Consider the following 22833-nt stretch of genomic DNA (forward strand, 5'->3'; position numbering starts at 1 on the left):
AAATACTTCACTACGCCCCGCACATTTTCCTTGTTTGTAAGCTTCACGGCAGCCATGGACAACACGACACCCATTGAAAGACAACTTGAGGTGAAACCCGCGAGTGACGCTGGTCCGGATGTGTTCACCCACAGACATACCCTTTGGCAGCTCCAAGGTGCACGAGGAATCTTCGGCGGCATCACCATCGGACAGAGTTTGAGTGCAGCACAAGAAACCATCGCACCAGAATTCGATGCACACTCAATGCATTGCACGTTTGTGAGTGCAGGAAGTGCCACAGAGACCATCTACTACCATGTCGAGCGTGTTCGAGATGGTAAGAGCTTCATCATCCGTGCTGTGAAGGCAATCCAGAATGACCGTACAATATTCCTTGCAACAATCAGTTTTGCTCGTACATCACCAGAGTCGACCACCAATCTCCACCACGCGGAGCCTAAGCCCCCAATGGTGCCGAAGCCGCCGGCCATCGCCTCAGACGACAATGAAGATGTCTCGGGGACCCCCTACATGAATCAAAGTGTTGGAATGACGCATAGCACATCTGAGCCAAGCGCCAAGCGTATGCATCAATGGATTAAGACACGTGGGAAAATTTCGTCCAAGTGGGGCTCGCGGGCACATCTCGCAGCATTGGCGTTTATGTCGGATAGTTATTTTCTCGCGGGCCTACCTCAATCCCACAATGTATGGAGCTTTGTCAATCCCCCAGTTACCGAGTTCTACGACCGTGAAGACCGGCTTGCATTGGCGTCTCCAATTCACACTCCAATTCCCAGACCACATGTTCACGGGGGCCAGACTGTGTCAACCGAGCGTAGGGTCGGAATGATGGTTAGTCTGGATCATTCTATTCACTTCCACCAAACCAGAGACCTAAAAGTCGACGACTGGCTGTTGACAGAAGTCCAAACTCATTGGGCTGGCCAGGGCCGTGGCTTGGTGTCCCAGAAGATATGGGATCAAGATGGCACGTTACTTGCAGCCTGCACTCAAGAGGTGAGTCACACTATTCAATCTTCTGACTTCCCTCCAACTCATCTTTTTCCAAGGGTATCGTGCGACTTGAGCGGCGTTCGGATGACCATAATCAATCCGACGTTGCTTCTAAACTCTGAAATGTTATGTTTTGGTTACAATTTACAAGTTGCCAATAGTTAATGACCTAATTCACTAAGTCCCTTGTTGATAAAATGGTCGGCTCTATGTTCTATTAGTCGAAGGCTGTACCGTTATAACTATAGTAGCTAGAGATCCGGCTGCTTCGTGTAGGGAGGTGTTTGTTCAAAAATCATGCCACGTTACTTGCCCCGCTTGAATACATAGCGTGGGGGTCCGGACTTAATTAGGCATTGTTAATGTCCCATAGAAGGGTGGATGACTCCCGCCTAGAGTGCCCTAGACCCAACTATGTGTAATTTGATTCCGTCGATACTGGCAATATGGGGATTCCAATAGGGAATAAAGTAGCAGACATCTCAAAGCGCGTAAGATCAAAGAGACAGAGGGTATGGACACATGACGTAGATCGCAACGACTTAAACACAGAGTTCAGTAAATGACCGGTATCCATGGAATTGAGTTTGACTTTGGGGTATCCCTGTGGTATCCACTTCCCCGCATTTCGAGGGGTCAAAAACGGGGATCCGGGGCCGAGTCTACCCAATCCTGTAGCTAATCTCATTCCGAATCCGCCAAGCTATTGGGTTCGATAATTCGATTCAAGGCACCTCCAGGCTAAATTGACCGGTCATGGGCCCACATGGCTTTGGTATCCACATCGTCGAGTAAATATAATGACCGGTCCCAAACACCCGGATACACATTCATCTTGCACATCCAATTTAGGCTTATTTTAGGTTCAAACTGCATCTGGCTAGATGTATGTGTTATAATCCCTTGTATACCTAAATACTCAAACATTAGCATTCCACTTTTGTGTACGGCTCTTCAATTGCTCTTCCATTTTCTTCAGAATGCTTTCCCCGCCGCCTAAATCCGTGGCCAACTCGAAAGAGCACGTAGAGAATGTCTCTCTCGACCCCACAGACAAGACGAGAGAGGATAATCCAGATGTCGCGGCCCAGATATTAATGGAACAGGAGGACGTTGAATACACAGCAGAGGGTGAGTACTGATCCCTCCATAATCTCTGTCGATCTAACAGATTAGAACATCGAAAACTCGTGCGAAAAATCGATTGGCGAATTGTTCCCCTCGCGGCTTGGGCTTGCGGTCTACAATTCGTGGACAAAGTATGTACGCGAGCTTTCCATCTTGTCAATTGACTCTGACGCAAAGCAACTATTAGTCTGGTCTCGGTGCTGCCGCGACATATGGTCTTCGCGATGACCTTCACCTAGCTGGACAGGAGTACTCTTGGTGTGTTTCTGTATGACTTCGAACCCAAGTATCTCCAAAGTGCAAGATCGCTAAGAGGTTGTGTGCAGGTATTCTATTTCGGTTATTTGACAGGGTCGTTCCTGTCGGGCCGCGGCCTGCAATATTTCCATACTGGAAAGTTTATGGGTGTTGCCCTATTCATATGGGGCGGTGCCTTACTCGGATGTATTGGGGCCACAGGATTTGCTTCGTTGATGGCTTTGCGCTTCCTCCTCGGGTATGGATTGTTTATCTGTCAACAATGGGGTTTGCAGCTGACGAATGCTAGGCTTTTCGAATCATGCCTTGTTCCTGGACTGTTGCTTGTGTACGTGTCAAAGGCTCTCCGTTGATATGAACTAGAAGCTAATGCCGTGCTCCTCAGGACAACCATGTGGTTAGTGGAATGTCTGACAAGACTCATACTATATGTGCTAACTGATGAAAAGGTATACACAAGAAGAACAGCCTCTCCGGTTCGGGTTGTGGACAGTTACGAACGGTGCCCTTCCAGTACCCTTTCTAGTGATTTATTATGGTATGTCTACCACCAGATGCAGTCCTTCATCACTAACTTGTAACTCCAGGGCTTGGCCATGTCACGACTGGTCCCATAGTACGTTCATCCCCCTCTCAGTCCTGGTCATAGCTAATCTTTGCAGACATCCTGGCGACTCATCTTCCTCACCATTGGACTGCTGAGCAGTCTGACAGGCGTGCTTATGGTACGTGTGCTATTCATTTGAACCAAAGAATCAATCTCTAACTCATTTAGTTCTTATTTATGCCTGACTCGCCCCAATCTGCAAAATGGCTCAATGACCGGGAAAGGGCAATTGCTGTCAAGCGCGTTGCACAGGCGCAACTTGGCGTTAAAAACAGTAAGCTACCCGAGGAAGCTCTTCTATAGAACGCATTGATTGACTTTGGAAGGCGAGTTCAAATGGGATCAGGTGGCGGAAACGTTGGGGGATCCTCATGCGTGGTTATTGATTTTACAGATGTTCTTCTCCCAGACCGCTGGCTCTGTTACGACGAACTTCCTCGGCATTGTGATTAAGGTACATAACACCCCCAAAAGCCCCATTCGTGTCCTCCTCTAACAGATGTAATAGGGCTTCGGATACACTGCCTTGAAAGCACAATTATACACGGCTCCAAATTACGCAGTTCAGGTAGGAACTCCTGCTTCCATCTTCCACCGACTGGAGAACTAATCAATACCAAAGGCCGTCATGCAACTCCTGGTTTCCGGTGCCCCGACACTCATCCCTTACTTTCGCAACAAGAAACAGCCCTTGGCAGTTATCGCCAGCATCATAGGTATTGTCGGCGTCGTTATTTTACTCGTGACTTCCGACGAAAAGCAATACCAAAACCGTCGTCTCGCGGGTTGCATAATAATTTCATTCTCCGGTGTCAACTACACGGTGGTGATGTCTGTAATCGGAGCCAACTTGGCCGGATTCACGCGAAAGCAGGTTGTCTCATCTGCTGCCTTCTCCCTCTATTGCATTGCGAATATTGTCACACCTCAGACGTTCTTGGGGGAAGAAAGTCCACGATATCAAACAGGACTGGCGTTTGTGCTAGCGTATGTCTCACTGGTACAATGTTGGATAATACGGACTGCTAATATGGTGACTAGATGCCTTTCGATATACGTTATTCTTTCCTTGACTACATGGGTAGTCATGCGATTGGAGAATAACCGCCGAGATGCGCGCGCTCAAGAAAATCCCGACTATGTCAGCAATGCACAGGGTCCGAGTATGATCTCAGGACTCGCAGACCAGACGGACATTCAGAATAAACGCTTCCGGTATTCTGGTTGAGTTCAGTACTCATATATACAAGTCGGGTTCCATGTTTAATCATGGAGGATTTGTTATTTAACCTTAACCTAGTCCGAGAATGTTGATACGAGAGTACCTCGCGATATCCATTACAATAGTTACAGATTCCCGTGCTACTAGTTATTATCTCCACGCACAGACCTTTGTGTGAATGACTCTGCTTCGCGTGGTAAAAGTGAGTTCTCGCATGAGGCAGAAGCTTATGGGAAATGCTAGTGGGCGTTTGGTCCTCGGAAGTGTGGCAAAAAGAGTCAGATCTGGGGTAAATGCCTTAACGCCTCAAAGATCACAGATCCAAAGCATGGTCAAGTACACTTTTCAGGTGGCGCCATCGGCTCGGGACATCCGCGGCGGATGTGAACTTGTCCGGAACTCGGCATTTGCCTCAAAATGGCAACATCCGGAGTTAATCAGATAAGCCCCAAAGCTACCAAACTAAAAAAAGACCAACAAAAGCTACAAACAGCTCCGAATTGTTTGCCGAACACTTGTGTAACATGTTTATAAGCGCGTCCGATCCCCCGCAGAATTGATCTTCACCAATTCCATCGATCCGTTTCCAATACAATGACGCGAAACATGGCTGCTACTTCTCTGCGCAATATCATCGTCGTTGGAGGCTCGTTTGTGGGGCGGGTGAGTTTGTTCACTGGTTCTTGCAAGTGTGACTGTTCAGCTAACGATTTATTCAGTCGACAGCTCAGGAACTTGCAAAAATTATTCCACCAACTCATAGGGTATATTTCACCTGAGATTCGTCCCTCGGACTCCTCGCAGTAATGATGGTACTAATCCTTATGGAAGAGCAGATCCTTCTGACAGAGCCTCACAGTCATTTCCACCATCTCTTTACATTCGTGAGCATCCAAAGTCGTAGTACGCCCAGTGAAGAGAGCCAGCTTTACTAACAAATGTATATAGCCTCGTTTTGCTATCGTTCCTGGCCAAGAACACAAAGCATTCATCCCATACAGCGGACTCTTCGCAAATGCAACAAACCCAGCTGCTCATACCGTGGTTCAAGCGCGTGTCACATCCATCCGGCCAGGGTATGTAGAGCTTGATCGCGAGTGGCAAGGCTCAAACCGAATTCCATTCGATTATGTTATCGTTGCGACAGGGACTCGGCTCTCAAAGCCTGCTGCAATGGAACACGACGACAAGCTATCATCCGTCGAGTACCTACAAAAGCATCAATCTGATGTCAAGCGATCAAAATCCATTCTGATCGTGGGAGGTGGTGCAGTGGGCGTACAAATGGCCACTGACCTTAAAGAGTATTACCCAGACAAGGAGGTGACGGTCGTCCAGTCACGGCCTCGTGTTATGCCGAGCTTCCACCCTCGACTGCATGAGATCATTCAGAAGCGTTTCGACGAGTTGGCAGTTCGACTCATCACGGGGTCTCGCGTGAAGATTCCCCCTGGTGGCTTCCCCAATGATGGAACCACTTTCGACGTGCAGCTGACGAACGGCACGACGGAATCTACCGACTTCGTCATTCTGGCGACGGGGCAAACACCCAACAACAAGTTGGTCGCAGATTTGGAACCATCCACACCTGAAGGTCTCTCCGTGATCAACCCAGATAATGGGTTCATTCGGGTTCGACCGACAATGCAGTTCCTCGATGAGAAGTACTCGAACATGTTCGCTGTTGGAGATATTGCCGACACCGGGGCGCAGAAGGCAGCGCGACCCGGCGCAGCCCAAGCTGCTGTGGTGGCAAAGAATATTCAGACATTGATTGAGGGAAAGCAACCCGAAGAGAAATTTATCAAGGGTCCTGGGGCTATCCACATTACCCTGGGCATGGTAGGTCAGACCAAATGCCAGCAAAATACACAATGGATCAAAGCTAACGTGAACGGCGCAAACCAAGAAATACAACGTGATTTTCCGCAACCCGAATACCGCAGAGGGTCAAACTGAGCCTTGGATCAATGAGAAGAATGGGTGAGTCGCCCATTTGCGTTCGAATTTGATATGAACATGCGTCTAACATAGTGCGTAGTGGCCAAGAGGACATGAATGTGGAGGCCATGTGGCAACGAATGGGAATTTATGTCAACAACCCGCGTCAATATCACCTCTGAACGGAGCTTACGACACGAGGGATGGGCCTTACCTATAGACAATACATAAGATAACGATTTTCCTTTGATAACAGCCGTGGGTGCAGAGTTCCAGACGCGAGTTTGGCGAGCTTTCCGCCAACTGGCAAGTCTCCAGCCAACTGGTAAATCTTCCGCCAACTGGCAAGGCTATGTCCAAACGGTATTTGCCACGAAGATGGACATCAGAGCTACCTACAATAGACCAACAATATTTGAAAATAAATAAAGGTATGAGAAAATCAATTTATTCAGAGCTAGCATTATTTTATTCATAAGCCCCAGAGAGGAGAAGAGAGAGGAGAGCGAGAAGACAAGAGAAGAGAGAGAATAGAGAGCTTTGTCCAACCAGGTCCCCCGGAAGCTGCTTGGACAAGCGAAGGTGTCTCTGCTGGATGACTCGAGCTGGTGAAGATGACCACAAGGGTAAGGAGCTGTAAGGCGTGCTCAAACCAGCGGAGTGAGTGTCGTACTGTCGTCCACAAGAGGTTGTTTAGAAGGTGGAATCGCCGACAAATTGGGAGTGACAGATGTTGATCACAGACCAGCCCTGAACGAGGTTGTTCTCTTGTCCTTTTTTTGTTTTTCAAAAGGGGGGATGGGAGCCCGGCCTGTGGACTCGTCAGTACTGTTGTCTTAAGGGGGACAATGAATTGACTTACATGGGCAGTATCCCAATAAAGATTTCGACGCATTTTGTAGAAGCATGAGCCTCTACTCAGCGGAGACGACTGTGGGACTTGTAGGTTGTCCCAATCAGCCGTTGTTCTTCGTCGCTTCCATCCGGCCTCGAAGGGGTTGACAGGTTGTAGTTGTTGTAGTTGTTGTCTTGGTTTTTTTTCTTTTTTTTTTTTTTTTTTTTTGTTGTTGTCTTGGGCCGGCAGCGTACTGTGTACTTGTCAGTGCTGTCCAGTACCTCAATCTCCGAACTCAGCCACCATCAGAAAGCTTCCGAGGACGCATGAGACGGGCTCTACCTACACAGCTTGTATCAGCAAACTGAGATGACTGTGGGACGCCCCAGAAGGACCAAACAACCCTCCGAAGAAAAGTCATCCTTCTGGATTGTCCCAACCAGCCATCCAGTTCACTGATACAGGTCCAACACACCGTCAACGCATCTAGACTTTACGTCGTCGATGACGGCGGTTGGACCGCTGTGTAGGAGCGCCGCTATCTTGCGAACCCGTACCACAGTCTTCAGGGGGATCAATGCCCACTTCCATCGTCCATGGGCAAGGGAGACGGAGAAAGAGGACCACTGTGCAGTTCCTGCTCTGCCAGAGGAGCAGGAAGGACCGGAGCCGAAGCCGATAAAGGCGTCGAGCTCGAAGACGCCGCGAGAGGTGTACCCCGAGCGGAAGAGGCTGGAACAGTAGGCCTGGGAACCGCCTGTTCAAGTTCCTTCGCGCTCGCCTCGAGTAATCTCTCTTTGTAGCGACGTCTTTTCGCTTGCGACGGTCGGTTCCTTCTCTTCCCTCACCTGGGGGGAACCGTCACCTTCGATTTCCGCACTGGTCACACTCTGAGCCCCACCCGAAGGCGAGGCATCGTCATGCTCCGGTCCATCCATCTCAGGTCCGTTCCCGGGGGGACCGCCACCTTTGATATCCGCACCGTTCGCACTCAGAGCCCCATCCGAAGGCGAGGCTTCCTCATGCTCGGGTGCATCATCCATCTCAGGTGCGTTCCAGGGATGCTGGCAGAGCAGTGTGCCATCGTATGTCTTGGTGGTATCGCAGGTCGACTTCCTGTCCAGTGCCTGCTCACCCCCCACAGAGATCCGGTGAACCCAGACCCCCCCAGAGTGAGGGAGAACGGACACGTGAGACACGAAGTCGAGACGACTGTTCGCGGCCAAGACCCAAGCAAGAGTTTCGTCCTGGATATCCATTGCGCCGGCGATCAGAAAATCCAACTCGTGGTACAAAGTTGGATCTCCCTCGGCCACAAACTGCACACGTGCAATTTGCGGTTGGCCCTCAAGATAATCCAGTGTCCACTCAGCCAAGGCCCGGACACCAAAGGAAACAAGTCGCCGTGTGTTAGCAATCAAGGCCATGGGACCTTGGAGAAAACACCAGACAACGAGACACAGCAGGGGAACAAAGAGACCTTGCCCGGGTCCTGATTCAAGCGTGTGGATGTCGACAACTTCTTCGGGAACAGAAGTTGTCACTCCGACGCTACACCAGACCAATCCCGGGATGGGTACCATGGAATCGGTTGGGAACCAGGACGGCATGGTTACCGTTTCGGGACTGATTTCCAAGTAATCTGTGGTGTTTGCATACCCATGATCGTCTGCGGGACTCACAACGGCAGTATCACCAGCGTGAGTATTACCGGAGTGAGAACACTGGGACATGAGAGTGTCCCCAGCGCCACAGACGACCCAAGAATCCAATGTCAGCTGGAAAGCACCAGACAGACGCTGCCGGAACGACATCTCTGGAACAGTGAACCCCGGAATGGGGCGCCACTGGCTCCAGAGAGTCATACCCAAGAAGATCCCTAGGAAAGGGATCAACAACATTTTTTTTTTCTAGAGAGGGAAGATTAAGACATTAGTATATACTTCATACACCTCAAACGAAGGAGTAAGGGTAAATGGAAGGGAGGGGAAGGTAATGGTAAGGTGTCATAGCTGTCATCACATCTCAACATAAGTGAGGGTAAGGTGAGGTAGGGTAAGGCGAGGTAGGGTAAGGCGAGGTAGGGTAAGGCGAGGTAGGGTAAGGCGAGGTAGGGTAAGGCGAGGGTGCTCTGATGTGGGGGACATACTTTGAAAGGATAGGACGGAAGTTGATGAGAAGATGCGAGCGAAGAAGAAGCAAGTCACAGCTGGAAAAGCTGTGAGTAGAATCAGAGTGGTAACTTGGAGAGAGAGAAGAAGAAGAAGAGAAGAGGAAGAAGATGGAAAAGGATGGGGATTATATAGACATCATGATCTCTCAAAAGGGAAGGGACCAGAAGGCAGCAACTCAGAACAATAGCAAACATCTCTCTCGTTCGTTTGATGTGGGTTCACTTGCCTACTTCCTGAAATGGCAGTAGCGAGGTATCTGTCCACATGACGAGTCCTTTCACAATGTCCCAGAGGCTCATGGGTATTGGGTCCTTCGCCTACAGATACAGCTACTTGTGCCTCCGTTGAACTTTTCATATGGCTTGATTAATCTTATATCTGCCTATGCACATTGTAGATTCACAGTTATTATAGGCATCGTATTTAGTAGGAGATTTTGAGGCTGTAGTCAATGCGACACAGACAGCCCCAGCTAGTCAATCCATGACCATCACTACAAGCTGGTCCCACATAGGTTGTGTACTACTGTTCTCATCTTTGAGAGGCTCGCAAGCGTTTATCATGGCTCTCTGTGTCGTATCCTCGATCTGTTGCCGAAGGCGTCGACGAATCACCCTAGGTAAGGTATTTGGGCCTCCGCTTCATGTGTGGACCAGATCCCCTCAAGTCGATGCCCATGCCCTGTCACCCCAGTTCACAGTGTTTTACAGTGCGAGACAAGTTCTAAGCTGACTACTTATTGTTCAAAAAGCTCATCATTCAACCGCGTCAACGGCCTCCTGTTTAGTGAAGCGATTACTGATACCCCGAGCTTGACACCTTGACACCTTGACACGCGTCAGCTGGCCAGACCTGTGCCAGATTGGATGGACCGTTTCTGGATACCAAGATGCCATGGGCAGCTAAGAAGAGTGCAAAATGTACAAGGCTATAGGGAATCCAATTCGACACATGAAGCCTAGTGTCTTCAGACTATGGAATGCGTCTGACGTCTTTTGGGGGCTCCAATACTCCTAGGCAGCCCAAGCGCCTCAGCATAGCAACCCCGGTGGCACGCTACAGCCATTGACGTATAAGGGTACCGTTAGTGATAGAACTCGGCGCCAGGGAAGTGTTGACATTGCTGGAGCCTGGGGCTCATCGGATAGGGTACGCGACTACTCTGCGATAACGAAGGAGCCATCGTGAAAGTAAAAGGGAAGAATACAGAAGAGTCCGAACGCCTTTAACATACACATTCGTTCAATCTCAGATATTCCCAGACTCTGGGTATGGCCAGAGATTTCGAAACAGCTCCTTTTCTTCTTCATCCTTTCGCCAGCCCAATGAAAATATCTTTGAACTTACGATTATTTTCACGGGCCACATCGTAGTCTTCGGGCTCAATCATCCCATCCACAGGGAGTACAGCTTCCTCTCGGAACAGTACCAACATACGCCCGACCCCTTCGACATTTTCCTCCTCCCTGGACTGGAGCTCAATGTCCTCGCTGCTGAAGTCGATCGGGCAAGGGGTGTCCGGGAAAAGGTCGCTCCAGTGAGCTGTAATTTTCAAGAGCGATTCGCGGAGAAAGAACAAGTCTCGGTTTTCCCACACTCCGCTTACTAGCCAAACAGGTTTCCGGAGGATAGGGATCCCCGGTCGCTGGAGCACAGCCCAATGAAGAGGCGCTAGCTTATACACTTGTGTCTCGTAGTATTTGTGAATCGTCTGGCTCTCCAAATCGTCGTCAACCCGCTTCTGTTCGTCTTTACTCATGTTCTCAAACCCTTCCGGTCGTTCAGGGACGACCCAGCCTTCCGGAGTAGCAGGATGTCTACACATCCTGGGAACACCAGATTGATAGAACAGTGGAGCAACGCACGCTGATTGCCAGTCCACGATGCGGGTGATTTGACAAGTATCTGGATCAACGAAAATGTTATCCAGGTGAAGGTCCGGATGCCAAAGGACGTTGGCAGAGGACGATTCGTCGCTTGGCTGGGGGACAAGAAAATAGACCTTCCTTCCCATTGGCGGCCCAATCAAAATCAAAGAGAATAATCTTGTCTGTGTCGGGGTCAATAAGCAAATTGCGTGGTGCAATGTCTTGGTGCATAATCCCTAATTCTAGGTTCAGAAAATCCACCAGTTGAGTAAGCTGCTGTAGCCATTCAAATCGGAATGGTCTTTTTGGATTATCGATCAAAAAACCAACTGCTGCGTTTCCCCGTCGCTTCCTGCGATTGTACACCCGCGACGTTCGCGTTCGCCGGTCCGTCGCCACCGCCACGTAGCGGCTTCGCGATACGCGACCCACCGAAGCTGAAACTCGCATTCCCATCCATGCTCGGTAGCCCGCGGGTGGATCCTTGCTTCGCAGCTTCGAGGCGCTCCTTGACAGCCGTGAGTTGAGCTTCGAATCTAGGTAAGTTATTAGTATTATTTGTATTTTATACAGAACAGCGGTCGCGCGAAAGGACATTGAAACCGCAATAAAGAGAAACCCGAAAACAACGCTCAAAACAATCCATTAAGTCTCAGTCTCGAGGTGTTTCTAATTTAAACTAAAGCGGTGGCGATCGTAATCCTCCGACAGTCCGGCGCCACCTTTTTTTGACGTATCCCTTCTCTTATCAATATTGGAATATACGCTCTGTACACAGTAATTCAAAACAATAGCTGGAGAAAGACCACCAACGGTAGTAACATACCGCCCGCGGGCGCCTCGGTCCGCAAGGTAACAAGGTTCTGCACCCTCCAACTCGCCGCTGTACAAGAAGCTCTCCCCGTCGGAGATCAAGATGCGCGAGGACAGCTACAAGCAGCGAGAGGTCTTCATCAAGAAGAACCCCATAAGAGGAAACCTTCATATACTTCTCCAAGAGTGAGATACCATCTTCGGGAAGTTCTCGGTTCTGGGTCGACCCGTAATAGTTCATTCGAGGAACAGCATATGTCTTGATCCACATCATCTCATTGCGGCCGATCGCACTGGTGTATTCGGACGCATCTTTCCCTGCACGAGAGAGTGGAAATGTTAGAAACGAATGGAAATTCGATAATTCACCTCCTTACAAGGGCCACGATCCAACCTCATTTCCCTCCTACTCCCAGTCCACAGTTCGTTCGTAGTCAACGGCCCGATGGAGAATCGTTCAAGGACGTCGGATCCAGCACTCTGTGTATGAATCGCTTCTGATTCTCCGACAAGTGAGCGCAAGTCTTCCTTGAAATAAATGCAACCGTGCTTGTCAAAGGTGACGGCGGTCAACTTGTTCTCCATTTCAACAACTTGGCTTATTAGTTGAAACTTGAAGTGCCGAGGCCACCCATTCCAGACAGAACCCAGTCGTACACCAGGAGCTTTCTCCTCAATGATATATTCGGCCCCGACTGGATTGTTCGCTGCATCGGACGACCAAGACAACACCCGAGGAACAGGAATATTGAATAAATCACGAAGCTATCCATTTAGTGATGTGATAGCGGCTAGGGGTCACCGAACAGCTTACCAGCTCACGTGTGGCGACCTCAGAAGCAACGGAAAAATGTGCAGGTCCTGCGTTGGGATTCGGGAGTTTTGCGAAGACCTCTGACCCATTATCCATCTTCAAGATGAAGGCTTTATTATGCAGACCTTCCACACACTTCGGTGATTCTGGTGCCTGAACAGGGTTAGCAATTAGATCTTGCTGGTCTCGACGTGACCAGAACACACAGTACTGTGCCCCATCGCAAACATTAATTGCGATGTCCAGAAGTTGTTGCAAATTGAATTTCAAATAGCGTTTTGCGAGTTCGTATTCTTCGTTAGATCTGAACTGAATGAGCCGCTGTCCAAAGATGGCGAGCCAATCTGCTTACAGCCATCGATGTCTAGTGTATCGATACAAGTCTTCTTCGGGGATTCTTTGTTCTATGAGAACCGCATCAATCACTCGACATACTCAATTCATGAGATGACAGCTGCAAATTCACCTGAGCTATTCTGTGTTTCGAGGTAAAAGTCCGGCTGGCGCGCTGTTGCCTGATGCCCAGCTGGTCGAAAATATGGAAATAATCTCATGTTTTGAGAAAAGTAGGGGACACGAGGCTTCCCATATATCTTTCGGTTAACGAGCCCCCGAAGATTGCTGGGGAGTCTAATCATCGCTATCGGGGATGACAGGGTGTCGTTGGTAGGGGGATGGAGCGTTGGCCTTCCTTTGGGGGATGGCTGCAGGTCATGTGGAGACAGCCTGTACCCGAAACCGCCTTAATCCGTACCGGGTTGCTCTAGGAACAACCCCTGGCTGGCCGTATCGCGAGTTCAAACATATTAGATTTCAGTGTCCAATGAGTCATTGTAAATTACTGTATCTCCCCAGGCAGATCTGGTGATCTGGCTTGATCCATGCCCATAATTAGCTTTATCTATTCGAAGACAGGATTCTCCCTCTGTGCACTCACGTCGGTAGCCATCCGCCTTCACCCACGCGCATACGAGCCGCTACTATTATAGATGAGATCAAATCCTGGTACGCGCACATGTTTCTACTTCCCCGTAACTCCAGCTCGCTACTACGGTTTTCATCTGTCACCCTGTTTATCCCCAGCCGGCAACTCTCACCCAAGCTGACACTGACATCCATAGCTCCGATCGTCTATCCATATTCGCACTGTTAACTACTGGTCTGACTCGTCAAAATCCAGCTCTATGATCAAGCTCCGGAATATCGGGCCCAGCGAGTGGGAACTTTGGAAACATGAAAGACTAGCCGCACTTGCGGAAGCACCACATGCATTCCATTCAAAACTCGTCGAGTGGGAGAATATGCCGGAACAACGGTGGCGTGCCCGGCTCAGCATTCCTGGTGCTTACCAAGTCCTTGCTTTTCTCGACGGCAAGGCAGTCGGCATGGCCGGTGGGCTTCTTGCTGATGAGCCGGAGGTCGCTGAACTCGTGTCTATGTGGGTAGCTCCCGCAGCACGGGGCCGTGGAGTCGGGGATGCACTGATAGCTGCTGTTGAACAATGGGCCCGCGGCACTGGCGCCTCTAGACTCAGGCTTGAAGTGGTAAAGCACAATAACCCAGCTCGCAGCCTTTACATCCGTAACGGGTTTGTCGATGTTGAACTTGAACATGATGAGCTGGAACTAGGTAATGGGTGCTTTAATCGGGTTATGTTTAAGCAATTGCGGTGCGATAAATCTATATAATGTGGGACTTCCATGGAAGGTAGATAATGCCCAGAAGCAATAAAGCAGCACCTAGGTAGTTTTAAAACAGTGGCAGACGATACGCGAGATGCCCGCTTTGAACCTCCGTTGAATCTCTCCAATACCCTGAGAACACCTATTTCCTATTCTGCATAGAAATGGTATGTGAATAAAGGACCCTGTAGAACAGATGTGACTTGTCACCCGTGGGTAAGCTAAAGCTGGTGTAGCCTCCACAGAAGGCGTACACAGTACATTATTGGTGCAATCACAGACCCTCGGCATCATGATTTTCCGGACGGTGACCTGAAGCTAACGCTCCATCGCCCTACCAACAACACCTGTGACCTGCCATCCCCGATGATAGGTTGATTTGTGGCCATGTCGCTCCGGCTTCTGTCGCTATGACACTGGACAGTGTGACAGGCCCTCCTTTTGTTCGGACAGCCGCAACGGGCGAAGGATCCGCGACGGTTGCGACGGTTGCGACGGAGGGCTTGGCATTGAGAACAAGAGGTGGACGATGTGGATTCAGTGGACGTTGGCCATTGGACATTAATGGCAGAATTTGTTGTAAGAGGAGAATGTGGTTAATAGTTATGTGACGTCTCTGTTTACATACTGGTTGGCAGTTGCTGGGGTCAGAACAGGTGAATCAAAAGGTGACATTTGCGCGTAAGACCTCCGCGATAACTCGTAGCGCGATTGGGTAGCAAAGGCTGGAGCTTGCCGACCGGCAAGGAATGAGCCGAGAGCGCAGGCCATGGAAGCAGGGTTTCGGGAGCTGAATGCGTCCCAGGCACAAAGCTCCCAGATGCAAGTGCTCAGCTCCTCAGGGGGGTCTCACAGTTCACCTAGAGGCTCCGCAACCCACAACAGGCCATACCGCAACCGCTAATTGCGACTGCGACCTCGAGTCACCACGCCTCCGCCCGGGCCAGTGTCGAGCCCGCCTCGTGCGCCGATTCGCCTACCAAACCACCAGCAGAGGCGCCGAAATATCAGATGTGCCGCGCGTTGAAGACAGTGGAGTCGTCGTGGCGCGAATGGACAGTCAGCCTGCAAGGGCGCTCATCCAGTGAGGAGCTAGATCGGAAGTGGGAGACGAAGTGGAGGTCGGACAGCCAGAGCGAGCTGCAATGGTCCTCGCTACGGCACGAGGCTATTCGAGAAATCAAGCGAATAGCGTCTGCGAAGCGAGTACCATTGTAGCTCACTCTGCCTGTCTGTCCTCCACTTGGTCCCCCATTTCCAATCTAACACCTTGTCTTTCTCCGTAAAGAGATGATTCTTATAGCAAATACGTCTTTTGGGAAGAGCATGCGTATATACAGTACTTAGCTGCCTTGACTTCTTCAGGAAGCTTTGCGGAAATGGTATCAGCATTGAGGAAGCAGGGCCTGCCACCAAGGTTTCTGATATACTCTGTTTGCTCAAACCAATCTGGTTCAGTGGAAGCACCATTTCCGCAAAACTTCCCGAATGAAGAAGTCAAGGCAGCGAAGTATACGCATGCTCTTCCCAAATAACGCCTCGCTATAAGAATCATGTCTTTATGGACAAAAGACAAGGGGCTGAAGTGCCTCTCGCTGACCGTTCCATTGGGGGAAGGTATAGATTCCTTCAGTGGCTTCAATGATGGCAGTGTTCTTTTCCATCTCCCCTTTAACTTTGGCTTCTTGGACAATTATAGTACAGAGCGAGGGTCTGAGACCCTGTCGAGGTTTCCAGCTCATCCCCTGGGCCTTGTAAACGGTCATTGCGAAGGAGACCCGCATGGGGAATTGCTCCCTTGTCATCATGCGTGAATACCCCGGAACCTCGTACCCGAAGTTGCAGCGGCGGATGGGCCACGCACGCTGTTCACGGGAGGCATTCACAGGCCTAACCATCACGTGGTCGTCCACATTTTCGAGTTCATTTTCGACTTCAACAACCATACATCGGGTACCATTGCAAAGACCGTGTTCCACGTCGACATTGCAAAGGAGAGTGATTGGGACGCCGACCTGGCAAATGGGTATTAGTTAGGGGTGAACTAAAGGTGGATAATTAACTAACTATAGAGAATTTACCTTTAATGTTAACCTGTGGGGCGGCAAGTTGGGAAAGTCGCGGCGGAAGTCGGGCGAAATATCATGGCGGATATGGGCAGAGTCAGCAGAATACATGACACGGGTATCGGAAGACATCGTATGGCAAGTGCCCGGAGTACGAGGCAGGAGGTCGCTTCAAAAGGAGGAATGAGAGAGAAGGGAGAAGTGAGTGGAGTGGAGGGGAGGGCAAAAGTAGGGAGAAGTGGTGGATGAGAGGGACGAATGAGCGTAGATGGGTTAGACGGCAGAACTACTCGTAAGCGGTGAAGGAGAACTATGACTTGTTCATACGAGCTTTTGCGGAATGGCCGCCAGACGTCTCTACAAAGACAAGCCTTTGCTGGTTTTGAATTCTGTTCGTGAGAATTATCTCATGGTCCCATGGATCCACTTTCAATCACACCATATTTGAAATCACTGCAATGGACATGGTACTGTAGTATTACGATTGCGGTCTGCTCGACACAGTCAATTTGCCAATTATGGACCTTGATCAGATCGGTGATGCCATATCTTGTCTCAAAGACACTTTGACTGACCTCAAAATCATATGCGATGTTCAACTGGGAGGCAACGATATAAATCTCCCTGGCATAAAAACAGACGGATCATTGAGCGCAATGGCCACTGTGGACAATCTCAAGACGCTTCAAGTCCCATGGGCATTCCTCGTAGAATTTGCACTAGACAGAACGAAACGCCTACAGAATGTGCTTCCAAGAAATCTTGAACACCTGACTATTATCTATTACTTATGTCTACAGAATGATGAGCACATGGTACGAGATTGGCCTGAATTCGAGTGGCAGGATCACACAATTTTAGACGTGCTGAAATCATGGCTTGATGATCAAGACTTCACGTCGAATCTTTGCAGGATTACACTGGGACTAGGTAGTTAGATACGAAACTGACGAATATGGCTGGGAGCCTGAAATGAGGCAGCAGCTCGCAGAGCTGGGTGCTCAAGCTGGAGTTGTATTTAACATCATCTTCACAGATGAGATGTAACCAACATGCAGAGTTTGTCAATTGAGGTGTTTGGAACTACTTAACAGTAACATCATCCGCTCCTCTATGTCTCGTGTACGGCTGGGGATATCTGACATATGAAGGACTTGGCATTGGACTTGTAAGAAGTCCAAGCACAGGACAGCACAGCAGGTATATGTCCATGCACATAAGAACATCCAGAAGCTGTCCAGATGCGAAACGCAATGTATGCTTTTACAAGCCACGGCTGAAAAGCTCCCGACCAATCTCACCGCTGCGACGGATACTCTGGCTCGACGAACTGCTGCGTCGGCGACGGCTACGGAACTCGGCGGGGTCGGCCGGGTTCAGCCCGCTGGCACGGGCATGTAGGTTTAAAATGTCAGTCAGGCTGACTACTCCGACTAAGCGTCCGGAGAGCCGCGCTCCGTCTAGGCCCGATGAAGGGAGAGATTGAGAGATGGACGATGGCACTGGCACCGGCACGCCTGGGGGTGGGTATGAGTAGGGTAAATTGGGGCTTGGTAGGTGAGGAGCGCCGGATTGGGAAGGTTGTGCTAGTGGTGCCACTGGTGTGGTGAGAGGGGACGGGGGTGGAGAGTTTGCAGTATGCGATCCGGCAGTAGTTGCGCTGATGCTACCGGTAGTAGGAATATGTGCGGAGGAATGTGATGGGGTCGGCGGTCCTGATGAAGCGGGAGATTGGGGATCGGTCACCCAGAGTCTAGAGTAGAATCAGTATAGCTTTCCCTGTGTTGATCGGGGCGTACTGTAGTTACCGATGTGATCGGGTTGCCACAATCTTTGCAACTGTATGAGCCAGTGTCGATCCAGGATTCACGTGGAAGACTGGGAACGAGTCTTTACCCTCGATCAACCCCCGGGTGGACAGAATCACCGAAATGAAGTGAGTGCAGGTGTTTTGAAGAAGCGGCAGTGAAGAGGATCGAGTCAAGAGCTGCGAAGTGGTCAGGGAAGTTCGTAACCTAAGTCAGCTCGTCACTAACCTTGACATCTGCTGTGGAAATATTGCCAAGCACATTTAGATGGTTATCAACGACGACGATCGACGATACGCCCTCGTTGTTCATCGCATGAAGGGCATCAGAGAGGGGTTGATCGCCGCTGTGACACAGTGACGTGAGATTAGCCTGCAAAGCCCAACAAGTCCTGCACATCAATACATGCAACTTACTGGATCGAGATCACTTCATGAGACCCGATCGCCAGCTCACGCAAGGCTTTCGGATACAGCTCTTCAATGACCGGGAAGCTGCGGCCATTCTCCCAGAGGAATTTTACCAATCGGAATTGACTGAAGATGCCAACCACTTCTTGATCGTTCGACTCATTGACCACCACAACCCGGTGAACACCTCCACCAAATATCTCAACGGCTTTTAAAACATTAGCCGAAGTGGGAAGCTTAATCAACGGTTCCTTCTCCCTGCCAAACTTCTTGACATCGCGCAGTGGAATCGGTACGCCAGCATGAGCTTTCTTGGCCAGCTCTTCGTACGACGCTCGATGGGCTTCGTCCGGAGTAGTTAAGCCCGCTGCCAGCAGAAGATAGGAATTAAGGTCTGCGTAGTCAAACGTGCCGATGGCAGAAGTGGAGTCAGGAGTCTCGCGAATCAACAGCACGGCTGCGCCAGAATCAATGAGAATCTAGATGAACAAGCGGGTTAGTACCGAATACAACGAGTGTGCCTCGTGGTGTACCCACATTTGTAGCTTCTTCAATGCCCGTATCGAGTTCCACAAATTTTAAATCGCCTGGAGTCACCAGTTCGCCGATCGATATCTCGCGCCAATCACGACCAACAAAGGCCGGGTCGCTGGGCTTTGGTGGCGGAGGATTGTCAATGAGACTCTGGAGAGCGGATTGTGGGAGGGATGGTTGGCGGCGCGCGCGCGGAGAACCGGGCGGGCCACGAAGGGCCTCGCTCAGGCTTTGTCTGTGCTGGTGATTTGCTGGCGGCATGTGCGAAACGCGGAGCTGGCTTCGTGTGGAGGGAGAGCGGGAATCGATGCTGGAGCGGGGAGAAACAATGGCCGATTCATTGTTGAGGGAGGGGTCGGACCCTTCACGGGAGTGCGGGTTGTCTGCCATGAAGTTCGAGGGTCTCCGCGTTCCAGGTGATTATCCAAACGGCAAAGAGAAAGCTCATCAAGACGTTGTAAAAATGCAGGGTGTTTGCTTGATTGTATTGAGGTCATCAGGTGATGTTGATCATGTTAAGCGGGGTTGATCATCGCACCAATCAGCGTCCACTTCTTGGACTTACGCTGACATCATTGGATAAGTCATCAGGCATGTTCACCTCGGGCAAGATCGATAAAATAATCAAAGGATATCTAGTGTTCGGTTCTTCTTGACGCTATGTATGTAGAAGCAATGGCTAAGGGAAGCTCACAGGAGCTGAATACCTCGTGCCATTAGCCAATCCGGCATTTCTATCCCGTCAGAAGAACTCGTTCAAAGTCTTCGAGATGTCAACAGGTCCTCTCTCCTTCATGATTGCTCGCTTAGCAGGACGACCACTGCTTTCTGGTGGTTCACGTTTCTTCGTTTTCTCACACTGCGTATTCTTAGCATCATGCTCCAGCTCCATGGGACTTCGTGTGAACAAGAAAGCTGCTGTTCCTTTCTCTTTAACGTTTTTTCCCATGTAATCGGCACGTTGTGCTTTTTGGAGTCTGAATTCCAAGATGGGGAGCTCCGTATCCACGGACGATGGTTTGCTTTCGGCCGTCTGGAGACTCTTCTTGTATAGATAAAACAAACTCGAGAGATGCTCATCGATCATTTCTTCAGTCCAGGGGTATTTCCTGAACCACTCGAGTCGGCAGGCTGACCATCCCTCCATGGGGATGGGATAGTTTCTGGTCCTGTCTCTTGCAGAGTCCACCTTTGGTATAATGTTACGACAGTTAAATGCCACAATGAGCTGAAGCTCTGGTAATCCACGCAAAGCCCTCAGCGTCGCAATGGTTATCTGATTTTGGTTGCAGAACCTGATGACACGCAGGTGCTGTAGTGCGTTGGATTCGACCCAGCCACGGACAAATCCGTCTTGTAAAGGCTGTCCCTCATTGGCCAAGGAAATAGAAGGCGGAAAGAGGAAATTTTGTACCTGGGTGCAGATGTCTAGACCAACCAAGTTTTTGATTTTCGGGATGGCGGCTATCTCTGTCGCAGAACAGAAATTAGTTCCGACTGTCAGGACTGCACGCCAGCGGATATCGTCATCATTGAGGATGTCCATGTACTGGGTTAATGGCTGTCCTGGAGACCAGGCATGGAGGCAATAATAGGGACTAAGCTCGCGAAATTGCTCGGGATAGACGGTGTGCATTATTTTCCACATGTGCATTGTCTGCTTGTTGCTGCATGAATGATTAGATTAGAAAAGAAGCATGCTGAGTATTTTCGGAGGTTCCGATTGATAACCCACCATCTTTCGAGGCAATTCCAGAGGTATTCAGCTAGATGCCAAGGGACATGGTCGAATAATTCCGGCGCCAGTAATGACTGGTCCCGCAACACTTCTTTCATCGCTGCATGTTTGAGAGTACCTGATCCTCGATCATTTAATGCTTCCCACCCATAAGGCAAATAAGGGATTTCATGATACCAAGTGGGGCCGAGGCGCAAGAATTGGGGGGGGCTCTGGGTCACCAAGGTAGATAGCTGGAGACATCATAAGAGACAATTATGACCAAGGTGAGGCTTCAATTTGGTGAAGTTCAAAGTCTCAAAGAGATACTAGTAGGCTGTAGGTTGTTGTGCGCCCCATGAACATAATTTAAGCCGAGGTTGGTGGAATTGTGCGAAGGGAAGGTCAATAAACAGCTTTATCGAAGCTGGTGCACGTTGAGTCGTTGACCGATTGATTGCACGTGACTAGTTATAGGGCAAGAGTAGAAAAGTTGGAGATCCACACGTGGCTTGGGCTTTGGGAGATTCATTGAAGTCCATTTGCCCTATCATATTTGTGCTTAGGATCTCGCCATTCCGACCGTTCCCAATACCCTAGTTCGTCCGATCATGAATCCACACACTTTCTCGCTCTGGCGTCCTTCTTAAGTCCGCTACCCTCGGGAGATTAGATTCCTTCTGGGGAAGAGTCACGAGTGAATACCAGCGGTAGGTGACTGTCGTCGAGGCGACTCCGCCGACTCGCTGACTGGACATTTGAGATTGGAAGTTATCCAGAGTCTGAATGTGTAGAGGTAGAACTGACCAGGATGATATGCTGCTATGCATGATGAGCACGACCTAGTGATTCCACAACTTTTGTCGTTACCCAGGGTGTTAACTATAACTATGAGTTGGGATAGTATTCCATCAAAGGTCACCCTAACCAATCAATTATGTCCAGAATTCAAGTGCACTGCACGTCTAGGTAGCATCATTATGGAACTCCAAACTTCCGGAAGCATGTAAGCCGTCATACCGTAGACAAGCCATAATGTCACCGGTCGCATAAACCTTAGTTATTGGGCAGTAGAAGGCTCTAGGTAAGATGAAGCTATCCAGCTTGCCATCAACCTCGTCACTCATGGACTGGTTAGGTTACAGCTTGGTAGATGTGCTTTTTCGCTTCGATTCCCGATCTGGCGTGGTCTTGCCCCTCTTTATCCTCCTCCAGCTCGGATGAAGCCAACGCCGTTGCGTCAATATTGAAGACGATAGCGAACAGCATATAATCAGTGACGGTCGTAGCAGGTAGATGCTCAGGTTGACAATATGGAAGGAGGATAGATCGATGGATGTGGAGTAACTAAGCAGCCAGGGACCAAGGTTATTTAGTGGGGAACGGCCAATGATAATAGACCTTGCTCGTCTGACCATTAGTACACAGTAAGAGCTGAAAAGTCGAGATAGTGACCCGACCTATTGACATATCAATGGCATGTTAATGAATGGAACATAAATTGAACTCCATGGTCTACATGAAGGTACCTACAGATGTCAATGGGCTGGTGGATGTCTGGAAAAATACGGCAATAGGCGTGTTTTGAGTAGGCAGTAGATAGCCAAGTCCACCTACTGCCTTTTGCAGGTGCCAGGGGGTAACTGAGGTGACTGAGTTAAGGCCAGTGTGGTGCAGAGAGCGCCCTAGTTATCCATATTCTAGAGCCACTTACACGCAATATCAGAAATAAATGTATGATGTGTTGATAATGTGAGTGCGCAATTGTGTACAATGAGGTAGAAGACCGATGCAAAGCTTTCGTCACTCAGCCCGTATCCCATCTCATATCCCATCTCACTCACAAGGATAGCTCATGATTCTCGATGATGAATGGCAAGACGTGCACCAACTCACAGGCCAAACATACACTGGAGCACCGAGGGTGAAATTACATACATGGTACTTCATAAACACA

General features: G+C 49.7%; 10 protein-coding genes across 10 annotated transcripts; 4 read left to right on the forward strand and 6 right to left on the reverse strand.

Annotated features, from left to right (window-relative positions):
• Window positions 1–54: 54 nt before the first annotated feature.
• Window positions 55–1121, forward strand: N7515_006853 (uncharacterized protein; the record flags this gene model as incomplete). The annotated part of the gene is made up of 2 exons (XM_056667597.1): window positions 55–1002; window positions 1056–1121. The coding sequence occupies 2 exons, from the start codon at window positions 55–57 to the stop codon at window positions 1119–1121; spliced, it is 1014 nt and encodes a 337-aa protein (XP_056521193.1).
• An 858-nt stretch (window positions 1122–1979) lies between these two features.
• N7515_006854 (uncharacterized protein) lies at window positions 1980–4220 on the forward strand (the record flags this gene model as incomplete). The annotated part of the gene is made up of 14 exons (XM_056667598.1): window positions 1980–2130; window positions 2176–2258; window positions 2315–2395; window positions 2454–2623; window positions 2675–2713; window positions 2771–2782; window positions 2835–2923; window positions 2973–3001; window positions 3048–3110; window positions 3161–3266; window positions 3319–3446; window positions 3501–3560; window positions 3615–3979; window positions 4034–4220. 14 exons carry the CDS (start codon window positions 1980–1982, stop codon window positions 4218–4220), a joined length of 1563 nt encoding a protein of 520 aa, XP_056521194.1.
• Window positions 4221–4808: 588 nt separating this feature from the next.
• N7515_006855 (uncharacterized protein) lies at window positions 4809–6337 on the forward strand (the record flags this gene model as incomplete). The annotated part of the gene is made up of 5 exons (XM_056667599.1): window positions 4809–4877; window positions 4934–4978; window positions 5163–6056; window positions 6124–6197; window positions 6256–6337. The coding sequence occupies 5 exons, from the start codon at window positions 4809–4811 to the stop codon at window positions 6335–6337; spliced, it is 1164 nt and encodes a 387-aa protein (XP_056521195.1).
• A 1414-nt stretch (window positions 6338–7751) lies between these two features.
• On the reverse strand, window positions 7752–8891 carry N7515_006856 (uncharacterized protein; the record flags this gene model as incomplete). Its single annotated transcript, XM_056667600.1, has 1 exon — window positions 7752–8891. The coding sequence occupies one exon, from the start codon at window positions 8889–8891 to the stop codon at window positions 7752–7754; it is 1140 nt and encodes a 379-aa protein (XP_056521196.1).
• A 1579-nt stretch (window positions 8892–10470) lies between these two features.
• Window positions 10471–11178, reverse strand: N7515_006857 (uncharacterized protein; the record flags this gene model as incomplete). Its single annotated transcript, XM_056667601.1, has 1 exon — window positions 10471–11178. One exon carries the CDS (start codon window positions 11176–11178, stop codon window positions 10471–10473), a length of 708 nt encoding a protein of 235 aa, XP_056521197.1.
• A 164-nt stretch (window positions 11179–11342) lies between these two features.
• Window positions 11343–12889, reverse strand: N7515_006858 (uncharacterized protein; the record flags this gene model as incomplete). Its single annotated transcript, XM_056667602.1, has 5 exons — window positions 11343–11568; window positions 11902–12163; window positions 12223–12610; window positions 12660–12812; window positions 12866–12889. 5 exons carry the CDS (start codon window positions 12887–12889, stop codon window positions 11343–11345), a joined length of 1053 nt encoding a protein of 350 aa, XP_056521198.1.
• Window positions 12890–13843: 954 nt separating this feature from the next.
• Window positions 13844–15559, forward strand: N7515_006859 (uncharacterized protein; the record flags this gene model as incomplete). Its single annotated transcript, XM_056667603.1, has 3 exons — window positions 13844–14328; window positions 14766–14829; window positions 15227–15559. 3 exons carry the CDS (start codon window positions 13844–13846, stop codon window positions 15557–15559), a joined length of 882 nt encoding a protein of 293 aa, XP_056521199.1.
• Window positions 15560–15900: 341 nt separating this feature from the next.
• Window positions 15901–16539, reverse strand: N7515_006860 (uncharacterized protein; the record flags this gene model as incomplete). The annotated part of the gene is made up of 2 exons (XM_056667604.1): window positions 15901–16356; window positions 16423–16539. The coding sequence occupies 2 exons, from the start codon at window positions 16537–16539 to the stop codon at window positions 15901–15903; spliced, it is 573 nt and encodes a 190-aa protein (XP_056521200.1).
• A 1131-nt stretch (window positions 16540–17670) lies between these two features.
• N7515_006861 (CBS domain-containing protein) lies at window positions 17671–19549 on the reverse strand (the record flags this gene model as incomplete). Its single annotated transcript, XM_056667605.1, has 5 exons — window positions 17671–18160; window positions 18216–18394; window positions 18444–18561; window positions 18632–19104; window positions 19163–19549. The coding sequence occupies 5 exons, from the start codon at window positions 19547–19549 to the stop codon at window positions 17671–17673; spliced, it is 1647 nt and encodes a 548-aa protein (XP_056521201.1).
• Window positions 19550–19901: 352 nt separating this feature from the next.
• Window positions 19902–21242, reverse strand: N7515_006862 (uncharacterized protein; the record flags this gene model as incomplete). Its single annotated transcript, XM_056667606.1, has 3 exons — window positions 19902–20826; window positions 20895–21130; window positions 21207–21242. The coding sequence occupies 3 exons, from the start codon at window positions 21240–21242 to the stop codon at window positions 19902–19904; spliced, it is 1197 nt and encodes a 398-aa protein (XP_056521202.1).
• Between the last annotated feature and the right edge of the window lie 1591 nt (window positions 21243–22833).

The sequence above is a fragment of the Penicillium bovifimosum genome, assembly GCF_028826915.1.
Source record: "Penicillium bovifimosum strain IBT 22155 chromosome Unknown utg000005l_segment0_segment0, whole genome shotgun sequence".
Taxonomy (NCBI): domain Eukaryota; kingdom Fungi; phylum Ascomycota; class Eurotiomycetes; order Eurotiales; family Aspergillaceae; genus Penicillium; species Penicillium bovifimosum.